Source organism: Myotis myotis, unplaced genomic scaffold (genome assembly GCF_014108235.1).
Source record: "Myotis myotis isolate mMyoMyo1 unplaced genomic scaffold, mMyoMyo1.p scaffold_m19_p_1, whole genome shotgun sequence".
NCBI lineage: Eukaryota > Metazoa > Chordata > Mammalia > Chiroptera > Vespertilionidae > Myotis > Myotis myotis.
Window position 1 is genome coordinate 484939 of NW_023416313.1, and position 11922 is coordinate 496860.

Genomic DNA, 11922 nt, shown 5'->3' on the forward strand with positions numbered 1-11922 from the left:
CACACTGGGGATCGAGTCCGAAACCCGGGCATGTGCCCTGACCGGGAATCAAACCGTGACCTCCTGGTTCATAGGTTGGCGCTTAACCACTGAGCCACACCAGCCAGGCTTGAGCATCTTTTCATGTGACTTTTGTACAGATGGGAAGTTTTCACTTGTCTTATACTAATTCAGTGTTTTATAGATCGGTTTGATTTCCCATTCCCTCCTGAGTCAGCTTCAGTAGTTTGTAGGAATTTCATCTAGGTTGCTACAATTTGCTGACATATAGTTGTTCATAGCATTCGTTTATAAGCTTTATTTCTGTAGGGTCGGAAGAAAGTATTTGGTCTGGCCCTGCCCTGGCAATAGGGGCGAGGGAATGCAATGCTTGACCAAGTCGAGCAGGCTTTTAGGCTGCTGTGTGGCCCGTGAGTGGTGTCGTGAACACGCACAGGGCCCTGCTTTGTGCAGCTGGCTTACATCAGAGGGAAGGCAAGGTTCAGGAACAAACGTGCAATCATGCCGTCTTCTCTGTGGCTCTGTGGTTGCCTTTGTCAGCGCTCTTCTCCTGGTGGGGTTGAGTCTAGTGTTTTCTCACTTGGGCCTCAGAGATGCCCTTTTTATTTCTTGAAGGAAGATCTAACAGTGAGTTCTCTCCGTGTCTGTCTGGGAATGCCTTCGTTCCTCCTCCTTCATTATGAAGACAAGCTTTGCTGGGAGCAGAATTCGCTAACAGTCTTCTGACACTGGGAACCCGCCCCCCATCGCCGTCCGGCCTCATGGACCTGACGAGAAGCCGCTGCCACTGACACGCGGCGCCTTTGGCACGTGAGGGTCTCCTGCTGCTTCCCAGCCGCCTGTCGTTGGCGGTGTCCCTGGGAGGCACCGGGTGGATCGTGTGTGTCCTACTTGGAAGTTGTTGAGCTTCTTGATGTGGAATTTGGAAGGTTTGACCGTTACTTTGTGGGGGAGTCCCGCCCCGTCTCATCCTCGGCTGCCATTGTGTGCGCGACTGTTTGGCCGATGACGTTTCTGAGGCCTGTTTGTTCTTCACCCTTTTTTCTGTCCCTCAGGCTGGACCTGGTGGCTTCTCTTCAGGTCCAGGCTCCTGCTCCTGCCAGTGAAGGTGCGATGGGCCTGCTGGTGACTCTCGGTTTCGCTGGAAGAGGCCTCGTACTTCTCAGCGCCAGCACTTCTGCTTGTTCTCGCCTGCGATTTCCTCTTTCCTGATGTTCTCTCTGGTGAAACGTCACTCTCACTCTCATTCTTGAGCTGTGGTTCCCTTTAGTTCTTTAAACATATTTGAGTGGTTGCGTTGAAGCCTTTGTCCAGGAAGTTCACCAGCTGGGCGGAGCCAGAGCGGTTTCTGTGGACTCCTGGTTGGCCTGTGTGCGGGCCACACTTCCTGTCTCTGTGTGTCTCACAATTGTCTTGTGATTGAAAATCGAACATTTTAATTAATATGACGTAGCCGCCTGGGAGTCAGGCTGCTCGGTGTCTGATGAGTTCTGTAAAGTCTGTGTTCTCTGTTGTGCTTGGCCGTGAGGTCTCTGCTGGGTCAGTGTACTGCCCAGCTGATGATGGACCTTCAGCACTCCGCCAGGCAGTGCCAGCGCTGCCTTGCCTCCCCTCCCGCCTGTGCAGAGCTTCAAGGTCAGTCAGAGGTGAGGGCCTGGGGTCTTGGTCAGCCTCTGGTTGGCCCAGCTGGTCTCCCGCCAGCAGCTGCATCATTAAACAACCCGCACCGAGCACTCAGGCAGAGGCGAGCCGGCCCTGCAAGTGCGATCTCCAGGGAGCCGCTGGGCGGTCATCTAGTGGCCATTCCCTGAGGACAAGGCTCCCCCTCCCGGGCCCGGAGCTGAGGGGCAGTGGGAGCAGCGCACACTGAAGCCACAGAGCAGCCCGACTCAGGCCCAGCTGTTTTCTCGGATGAACACTCCTTGGATTGTTCTGAGTCTGTGTTAATTCCCAGAGTTTTGGAAAAGTTTGTCCGGTTTCTCTGTGGCTCACGGGCCCTTCCTCTGCCGTGGGAGGGGCTGCCCCGTGCCCGCGTGGCCTCCGCGTGCGGACGGCCGTGGTGTGCGTGGAGGTTCAGTGTTGGCAAGGGCTCTGCCCCCTTGCTGTGGCCAGCAGTCCTGCGGCAGGTGTGCATGCACGCGTGTCTTCTCACACGCGCGTCTTCTCACACGTGAATGCTTCCTGGGCTTCACTCCTGGGAGGGGGGTGCTGGTCAGGGCGGTGGGGCAAGTACCATGTGGTGAGACTGCAGTGTGGCTCTCAGAAGTGGTGTCAGTCCACCATGACCACGTCCTCGGCGTGTTCCTGACGTCGGACCCCAGGTCTGACCCCCACGCCCTCGGCGTGTTCCTGACGTCGGACCCCAGGTCTGACCCCCACGCCCTCGGCGTATTCATGGCAGTCGTCGATCTTCGCCAGGCAACGTGCAGTCTCGGAGTTGGATATCTGTCTCAGAAGTGAGACTTGTTTTCCTTTTCTATAAATTGTGTCCTGGCCCTTGCTCTTTTTCTGTTGGCTTGTTTACTTATTAAATTGTAGGAGCTCTTTATTCATTAAGAAAATGAGCCCTACGTTGTACATTGCAAATATTTCCTCCATTTGTCTTCTGATTTTGCGAAAGGCTCCTGAGGGCTGTTTTCCCCAAGCAGCGTTTATGTAAAAACACTGCCACGGTTCTTCTGTACACGGTGGGTTTCCTCTTACATTTAAGTCGCTGCTCTGCATCCCTTCGGTGTACTATGCACTGTGACCCGGGAACCCTGACTGCAGTGGCTGGTCCCCTCCACTTACTAACGGGCCCATGCCCTGCAGACGGTCCCTCTGAGGAGGTGCTGCTTCTGAACTTGCTCCGCCCTGTCCCCTCCCTGCCTGCCTGTGTCCCACACCTGCCACCTCCCTGCATCTGGAGGTGGAGTCAGGGCGTCTCCCTGGCTCTCCCTGGCGTTGGATCAGGAGCACTGTCACCCGCTCCTGTGTCAAAAGACAAACCTGTGGGTCTTTCCACATGTCTCTGGCCAGAGGGGCCCGTGGAGGGCGGGGGTGGCTGGCCTTGGCGGCCGGCAGGCCCGGTGCAGGTTCCACCACGGAGTCCAGGGTGCCCAGTGACTGGGCGCTGGGGAGCCACTTCCCTCAGGCCCCAGGTGAGGGGGAGGAGGCTGCACCCCTCCTCTGCCTGTCAGTGTGGCTTGGGTCCCTGTGAGTCAGAGAGGGGGGGGGGGCATGAGCCCACCTGTAGGAGAGGGCTCCACAGCTGGGAGGGCACGGAGGTCCCAGCAGCTCCTCCCCTCCGGCCCTACCGCCTGGGCACAGGGGCCATTGCATAGGACTGTGGGGGGGAGGGGCAGTGTCCTGGAGCAGCTGCCAATCCCAGGATGCTTGGGGGTGGGGCCCGGGATGGATGAGGCCCCCCAGGACCTGTGCGCCTCAGCCCTGTGTCTCCCCTCGGGACACTCCCTGCATCCCTGAGCGACCTGCTTGTCCAGCCCCCAGCCCCTCGCTCCCTGCTGCCCACCCGGCACCCTCCCCGAGAGCACTGCCCTCCAGGAGCCTCCCTGGTCCCCATGGGCTGGGAAGGCCCCTCCCAGCTGAGTGGCTTTTCTTGGTGGCACGTGAACTGCAAGTGGCCCAGGACGGAGACCTAGGGGCCCTGGCTGCACCCTGGGGTGGTGGACGTGACACTCCAGGCCCGCTGGCCAGGAGCAAGGGGCCTGTGAGAAGTGGGCAGGGATGGGGGCAGCCTGACAGCCCTGCTGCGCTGGGCCTGGGTGGGCCCACGGGGAGTGAGGAGGGCGAGGGTGCACAGGGCGCCAGGGTTCCCTGTGACGTGGGCGGGGCCCGGGTGAGGCTGTGGTCCCAGATGGGGAAGAGGGAACCTGGCCTCCGGACCTGGGCCTGACTGGACCGGGGACAGCGGGTGGGGCAGGAGGGGCCCAGGAGCCACAGGAGCCCCGAGAGGGAGGGGTGATGGGCGCCAGGAGAAGCCAGTGCAGAGGGCAGTGCCCACAGTCCTTGGTGGTGGCTCTGAGGGGCCGAGCAGGGGAGCTGAGGGCAGGTTTGGAGACGAGGACAGAGGCACGTGGGGGCAGGAGAGGGGTGGGTGCTGCAGGCCAGGTGACTGTCCCACTGAGGTGTGGCCGTGGCTGGACAGGGCCCAGAGTCCCCTCCATGCCAGCGGGGAAGGGGGCAGGACAAAACTGGTTAAGCCAGCTGTGCGGGTGGCAGGTCTGCTAGCAGCCCCTGCCCATCCCTCTGACTGGGAATAACACTTCCCCAGCCGCCTCGGGCCAGGAATGGCCATGTGACCGAGCTCTGGCCAAGGAGCTGCTCTGGCCAGGGAGCTGCTCTGGCCAGGGAGCTGCGAGCAGCTGTTACCTGGGCTGTTTAACGGGAAAGGCCATGGCCCTTCTCCCTTCCTGTCTGCTGAGTGGAGGGGACCTGACGGAGGATGAGGGCCCAGCGGGGACCACGCAGGAGACAGCTGGGCAGAGCCGGGTCCGAGGACTCTGTGAGGGTGTCCTTGTCCAGGGCCACCCCAACCAGCGTCACCCCACAGGAGAGACGATGACCTCCTTTCAAGGCTGTTCCAGTCGATGTTTTCCTTCCTGCAGCCAAAGCCAGTCCTAACACAGCAAGGGACCACCCTCAGAGCGGGCAGTGGGCTGTGGGCGGGGCGGGCGGAGGGAGCCCAGGGTGGCCAGGGCAGCGGGCAGGGGTCCTGCCTTGCTATTTGCAAGGCTCCTTCCACCTGGTGGTTAGTTGTGGACACTACATGGGTACAATTTTGGGATTGTGGACGGAGGATGCTGCCTGGGCCAGGACACTCAGGTCCTGGGTGATGACAGCCCCCAAGACACTGACACCAAAGTGGAACCATGGGGAAGGGGGTCAGGGGTAAGGGGACAGCAAGGCCACCGCTCGCCTCTGCATCCAGCCCAGGCCCTGGGGAGCTGGGCCCCGAGTCAGGCACAGGACCCCAGGGAGCTGGGCAGGCAGGGGGCCCAGGCCCAGTGGGAGCAGAAGGGGTGGGGCAGCTTCGGAGAGGCCAGCGCCCAGCACCGCCCCACTGGAGAGAGTGGGGGAGCTGGGCCAGAGCCAGGTCTCAGCTGGGCTCCCCCAGGAGGGAGAGGGTGTCCCCAGCACGCCCACCACCTTCCAGGCCTCAGTGCCCTCCATGTCATAACCATAGCTAGAGCCCACAGGCTGCCCTGCAAGGGCCTGACACATGCCAGGTGTGCCCTAGAGGGACTGTGGGGCCCCAAGCCACAGCAGGGCCTGCTCAGGGCCCCATGGGGGAGGGGGGGGGGATAGGGCATATGGTGGGGGGAGGGTGAGGGGCATCGCATCCCTAGCTTCATGGCCTCCAAGCCGCCCTGAACCCTGCTCCAGGCGGGGTGGCTGCTGGGTCTGGGTGACCTTGGAAGGTCAGCAGCAGCAGCATGAGGGTGCAGGGAGTGTGCGGGTGCAGCCGGTTCAGGGGAGCTGAGGGTGCAGGGAGCTGAGGGTGCAGGGGAGCGGGAGGGTGCAGGGGAGCGGGAGGGTGCGGGGGAGCTGAGGGTGCGGGGAGCTGAGGGTGCGGGGGAGCTGAGGGTTCGGGGGAGCTGAGGGTGCGGGGAGCTGAGGGTGCGGGGTAGCGGGAGGGTGCGGGGGAGCTGAGGGTGCGGGGAGCTGAGGGTGCAGGGGAGCTGAGGGTGCGGGGAGCTGAGGGTGCGGGGAGCTGAGGGTGCGGGGGAGCGGGAGAGGCCAGCGCTGGTGAGCTGCTGTGTCCAGAACACCTTCTCTCCCTGCTGCTTCTCGGTTGGCCGCAGGTACAGGGGAGAGGTGGGCCCTGCTGGCAGCTGAGGTCTGAGCCCCCAGAGCTGGGCTGGGGTCCCCGTGCGCCTGCACCTGGTCTGAGAAGCCGCTGAGCTCCGCACTGGAGACTGGGAGGCAGGGGCTCCTCCTGGGTCCTGGGGGCGCACCTATCCTGGCCTCTCCGCCAGCCTCCCTCAGGCTAAGTGTGCAGGGACGCTGGTGATTTATGAGGCCGAGGGCCTTCTGGAAACTTCTGAAGCCTCTGGGCCTCCTCAGTCAGCTGCCTACCCCTGGAGACCCAGGTCTCCCCGCGCGAGGTCAGGGATGTCCTGCGCCCCCTCCTGTAGCCACGGGTTGGGTGGTGCTGAGCCTGCGAGGAGGGTCAGGCCTAGGAGCTCAGACCCCCCTCCCTGCCCCTCCCGCTCCCCACACACACACCCGCCGCAGTGAGAGCAGAGGAGGGAGTGGCCTGGAGGAGAGGGGTGGTGTGGGGGGGGCAGAGGGGAAGGGCGGCCGGTGGCCAGGCGGTGGGGGTGCCAGCTGGTGGTGGGGAGGCCGCGCTCTCCCACTCCTGTCAGGGCGGGGTGGGGTGGCCGCCCCTGCAGAGGGATCATGCTCTGGGCCGCAGCCCGGCCCTGCAGCCGCGGTGGCGCCGCCGACCAGCTCCGGGTGCCCGTTAGACCCTCGGGCCCAGCGCGGCAGGATCCCTCCGCGTGCGAGGCTCAGGCCGCCAGACTGGTGGCTGCGGCCCCACCATCCCCTCCGAATCCGGCAGGTGCTGTCTCAGGGACCCTCACCGCCAAGAGCGTCTCTGACCCCGGAGCACTGGGCCTAGGGCTTCGGGTCTCGCGTGGGGACGTCGCTCAGAGGCCCCTCGGGTCGCTGGTGGCCACGCGGACGCACTGGGCTCCTCCCGGGGACGTGGAGTCGGGCTGGGGAGGGGCTCCCGGCAGGTGCCTCCACTCCCGGAGCCCCAGCTCCCTCCGTGCGGGCAGCGGCCGGACGTGCCCAGCAGGAGATGCCCCACCCCGGCTTGGCGCTCAGGGTGGGGGGCGCTCAGGGGACAGGCTGCGACCCGCCTGTTCCGTCCTCTGGGCGCACCCACTCGCTCCCCGCGGCTGCCGAGGATCAGGGGAGGGGAAGGGGACGTCCCGGGGCCACCAGTCCGGGCGGAGGGAAGGGTCTTGGACGGGAACTCCAGCGCGCACGCGGGTAACCTCTGTGCCCAACCCGAGCGCACGGGGTGGGACCAGGCGAGTTTGGCTGTGGGAGGCCGGCCCGAGCCCGATGGAACGAACGCCACGCGGGCGCCCCCGTCGCACCGAAGCTCCCACCGAAGGGCAGGGAGGGGGACCGGGCGGCGGCGCGAGAGTCGGAGGGACGCGGCGCAGTCTCTGCGCTTTATTGATTGAACCAAGTTCGGCAAAGTGCTTCGCGGCCCGCCGGCCCGAGCGTCCTCATGAACTCAAATTCTTCCGGGGCAGCGGCTGTCCCGTCGGCGAACGGGCCCCACGCCGGCGGGGCGCTCAGAGGTGCGGCGCGTAGAAGGCGGGCGCGCCGTAGGTCTGCGAGCCCAGCACGAAGGGCGAGAGCACGGCCGGGCTCGACAGGAAGGGCAGCTGCGCGGCGCACACCAGGCCGCCGGGGCCGTGCGCCGGGTACCCCGCCGGCCCGTGCATGGCGAGCGGCGCGCCCATGGGCGGCGACGGGCTGAGCGGGCTGAGGCCGCCAGGCAGCCCCGCGCCCGGCCCCGCGCCCGGCCCGGGTCCCCCGCCGCCGCCGGTCGGGGCGCTCGTGTCGGCGCCCGGGTTCTGCTTCTTCCACTTGGTGCGGCGGTTCTGGAACCAGATCTTCACCTGCGTCTCGGTGAGGCTCAGCGACAGCGCCAGGTTGAGGCGCTCGCACACCGACAGGTAGCGCGTCGCCTTGAACTTGTTCTCCAGCGCCACGAGCTGCTCGTAGGTGAAGGCGGTGCGCGCGCGCCGCGGCTTCCCCGACTTGGAGTCGGAGCCCGTGCGCTTGCGCTTGGGCTTGGCGGCCCCCGCCGCGCCCTGCGGGGCTGTCCCTGCGCCCCCCTGCGCCGCCGCCCCCGGAGCTCCGGGCGAGTTCCCGCGGGGGCCGGGCGCCGCCGCCTCGTCCACGGTGCCGGGCGCCGTCTCGGCCTCGGCTGTGCCCGGGCAGCCCGACCCGCGGGCCGCGAGGCTGCCGCCGCCTCCTCGGGCCTCCTCCGCTCCGGGCGCCGCCCCTGCTTCGGGCGCCCTGTCCCCGTCCTCGTCCTCGTCGGGCGCCTCGTCCCCGCTGTCCGCGCTCGGGCTGCGGCCGCCGCCGCTGCTGTAGTCGTTGGGCTCGGCCTCGTCCGCCTGGTAGGGGTCGCCGGCGTCTGCGGGGGGGGGCGGGGGGGGGACGGGCGGGAGGAGAACGCACAGTGAGACTCGCGCCTGCTTCCCCGCGGGCCCACCCTCCCGCCGCCACTCCCGCTGCCCCGCAACGACGACCCCTTCCCCCGTTTCGTTGCTTCTTCCTTTATTCGTTGCCTTTCCCTTCGCCTTCGCGCTCCTCCCGCGCCCCAGCCACGCGCCTGGGCCTGAGCAGGACCCTCGGAGCTTCCGGCGTAGCGAAAACTCGGATCGACCCGCAGGCAGATACAAACTTCATTAAACTCATCTGTATGGAGCACAGACTGGTTAAGGGCCATTTCGTTTATTTCGGCGAGTATTACGCCCGAGTCCCCGCCTTGAGGAGGCGCGGGCGGGTGCGGACTGGAGGCTGGGCCGCCCCAGGAGGGGCTTCTGGGACCAGCACGGCTGCCCGGGCTGTCTCTGCCTCTGGCCTCCGCCCGGAACCGGCCACCCTCGCTCCTCTGCTGAAATCTGGACCTGGCGGCACCTTAAACCCAGCCGGGTCCTCCAATCGAGGCCGCGCGGTCCCGGAAACTAGGAAGAAAGTGTCTGCCCTGGGGTGGGTCTGTGCGGCTCCCGCCCCACAAGAGGGAAGCCTGGCGGGTGCCACTGCTGGGCACCGAGGTCCTGGCTGGTACCGAGACCAGGGAGTAAACCACAAATTCAGTGGCAGATCCTCGAGGGCAACCGCCAGGGCTTGGGAGCCTGCAAAGCCGAAGCCGGCCCACCCCCCTCAGCAGCGGCTGGGACCCTGAGCACCTTCCACCCAGCCTCTGCCCTGCACAGGGTGGGCCCAGAAGGAAGGGGCTGACCGACTGGAGTCTGGGCCTCCCCAGGGTGGACACCCAGAAACCCCGCCGGCCAGGCTGAAAGCGGGAAGGGTCCTCCCAACTCAGCCCCACCGGGAGGGGCCAGCGCAGGTGCCTGGCCACCTGCCTCAGGACCCCGTCCTGCGCCCCCTCCCAGTGCTCCCCATCTTGAGAGCCAGGCCAGGAAGTTGGGCGGAGGAGGCACCCAAAGCAATCAGGAGCCGGTGGAATGCAGCCTTGGTCGATCGCGGCCCTAATAAGTGTAATAGGTTTTAATCGAGTAATTATCCGAATTTTGACCCTATAATTTAGATGTTCAGGGGGGAGTTTGCAAGGTGCTTGAAAGAGATATGCGCGCGGCCGTAATGGGATATCGACCGGCCGGCGCGGGCCGCCCCATTACCGGCGCTTTCCGCCGCTAAGCACATTTCCCCTTAACTGTAATCGAAGGGATTTAATTGTTTTTCCAGAGATAACCAGCGTTTTGTCACAATTAGTCTGATTTGTCAAAAAAAAAAAAAAAAGTGGGGGGAGGGAAGGAGGCCTCAGGCGGCCGCGGCCCAGGCGGGGAGGTCACCGGCCAGCGCGCGTCCTCGCCTCCAACTCCCTCCGGTGCTGGCGACACGCGGGGCAGAACCTGGCCGCCCTGCAACCCGCAGCTGGCCCTGGCCTGGCAGAGCCACCCGGAGGCGCGGTTCGGCGCGGGCCCCGGAGTCCGGGTCGGACGGAGGCTGAGGGCGGGCGGGTGCGGGCCCCGCGCGCTGCGAACTTCCCGCCGAGCCTGGGCCCGGGCCGCTGGGCTCGCCGAGGGCGTCTCGGAGCACTAACGCAGCACGGCCGGTCCCTGCCCCGCGCCCCCGACCCAAAACCGCGTCTTCTACTCACGAGGCGGCTCCGCTCCGGCGGCGGCTCCCGCTCCTCCGGCGGCGGCGAGGGCGCGGTGCCCCAGCTCCTCTGCGCGCGGTGGGCGCCCCGGGGCGGCGGGGACGAGGGCGCACGGGGCCGAGGCGCACGCGGCAGGCGGCACGGGGCCCAGCAGGACGCAGCGGCGTCTTCTGCTGTTGAACTTGTTGGGGTCCAGGATGTCCAGCACCGAGAAGGAGGTGGGGCGCGGCGGCGGGGCGGCGCGGGCGGCCCCGGCTCCCTCGGGCGCCGCGGGCACCGTGTCGCTGGCCGCCAGCGGCGGGGCTCCGGACCGAGAGAAGGCGGGCGGCTCGGCTCGCCCGTCCATGGCGTCCCGGGCGACGGCGGCGGCGGGCGCGAGCGGTGCGGGCCCCAGGCCTGGTCCGGGAGGCGGCGGCGGCAGCGCGGGGCCGTCCCCGGGAGCCGCCGGGCCGCTCGCGCTCATGCCGGCCTCCCGCCAATCCGGCCGCTCGGGACTCGCCGGCTACTGGGCTCCCATCTCCGGCGGCCGGTGCGCCCCTGCACGGCCCGGTGCGGGCGGCAGCGGCTCAGCTCGCTCCCGCGCGGCGCTCCGCGCTCGGCCGGTGCTGCGGTTCTGTCGCCGCCGCCGCCTCAGGCGCCCGCCGCGCCCGGCCCGCACATTTATGGCGGCCCCACCGGCGGCGCCCACGCGCCCACACGCCGCACACACGTGCGCCCGCCGGCGGCCGCGGGGCGCCACCGCCCTCGTTAGCGCGCGCGCCTAATTGGCTGCGAACGGTCCGGGGCAGGGGAGGCGGGCCTCGCGCGGGACGCACGGACGCAGCAGCCCCGGCCGGACTGACAGACGCGCAGCCGGGAGCTGCAGTGCCGTCCTCGGTCAGCGGCACCCGCCTCCCGGGCTGAGGGGGAGGAGACCGCGGCTTTTAAATAATCGCGGGATCGGTCGGCGGGAGCTTGGAGGCGGCGGGGACGTCCCCGCGCGGGACGCGGCCTCTGTTCTGGGTCCGGGCGCGGGCCCTTGCGTTCTGCGGGCTCCCGAGGCGCCGGCGCGGGGAGTGGGCCTCGCGGGCCTCTCGGGTCTGGGCCGCGCCTTCAGCCGCCTCCGCCGAGTCCCCCGGAGCCGCCCCGCCTCTCCCGTCGCTCCGCTCGGCTCCGCTCCGGTCTGGGGTCTCCTCTGCCGGGTCTCTGCCCCTCCGTCTCCCCCGCGCCCGCCCCTTTCCCGCCGTCAAATTAGGGCCCCGCCTGGTGACTCCATGGAGGGGGGCGGGGCGGGGGCGGGGGGGGGGCTCTTCAGAAGCGGAATCGACAATGAGGGGGGCTGGCCCGTCCTCCGGTCTCCGCCCCGCCCCCAAAGGCCCGGGAGTCGCAGCCACAGCAGGATCCGCACAGAAACCTGTAAGCGGGGCCTCACGCAAGCCCGCGCCGCGCCGGGAGCAGGGCCCTCGGCCCGGGGCGTTATTTGTGCTCCCCGCAGGCCCTGCGCCCCGCCCTCGGGGCACCAGCTCCTCCGCGGGCTCCCGCCACCCCGGCTCCGGCCCAGGGGCACCCCGGCCGGCCGTGGCCCAGGGGGAGTCGCGCAGCAGCGCCGGGAGCGTGCGCGGCTGTGTGTGACGGTGTGAGTGCGCCTGTGCCCGGGCGGGGTGCGCGCCGCCTCACACCGCGGTCCCCGGAGCCTGCTCCGCGCGCAAGGACGGGTCCTTTGCAATTACCGCGGGCAATGATCCTTTGGAAGCAGAAATTAAAAGTTGGGAGAAATAATGGGGGACCGATCAGCTGTAATTTGGGCCAAGCTCCGACAGGCTGAGCCTCAGGGACCCCGAGGCCGGGCCTCCCCTCCCCCAGCCCCGCCCCTCCCCCGCGTGCCGGTCCATCCGAGATTCTAATCAGACCCACAACACTGTGTCCTTCGTCGCCAGGACTTGATTATTCTTTATCTTTAAATTATAAATCACCTCTGGGGGAAGGAGGGTGCTAATCTCTCATCTCAGGGAGGTAATTATCTCCTTCCGCCCACCTTCCTGCAGGGGCTCTGGGATAGA

At 67.1% G+C, this 11922-nt stretch overlaps 1 protein-coding gene and 1 long non-coding RNA gene across 2 annotated transcripts; one reads left to right on the forward strand and one right to left on the reverse strand.

Moving 5' to 3' along the window:
* Nucleotide 1: 1 nt before the first annotated feature.
* On the forward strand, nucleotides 2–2586 carry LOC118665294. Its single transcript, XR_004970609.1, has 2 exons — nucleotides 2–2321; nucleotides 2367–2586. It is a non-coding gene; the product is annotated as an uncharacterized LOC118665294 (long non-coding RNA).
* Nucleotides 2587–7216: 4630 nt separating this feature from the next.
* On the reverse strand, nucleotides 7217–10346 carry NKX1-1 (NK1 homeobox 1). The gene is made up of 2 exons (XM_036297298.1): nucleotides 9884–10346; nucleotides 7217–8170 (listed from the first exon to the last, which is right to left on the reverse strand). Exons 1-2 carry the CDS (start codon nucleotides 10344–10346, stop codon nucleotides 7317–7319), a joined length of 1317 nt encoding a protein of 438 aa, XP_036153191.1. The 3' UTR covers nucleotides 7217–7316.
* Nucleotides 10347–11922: the final 1576 nt, after the last annotated feature.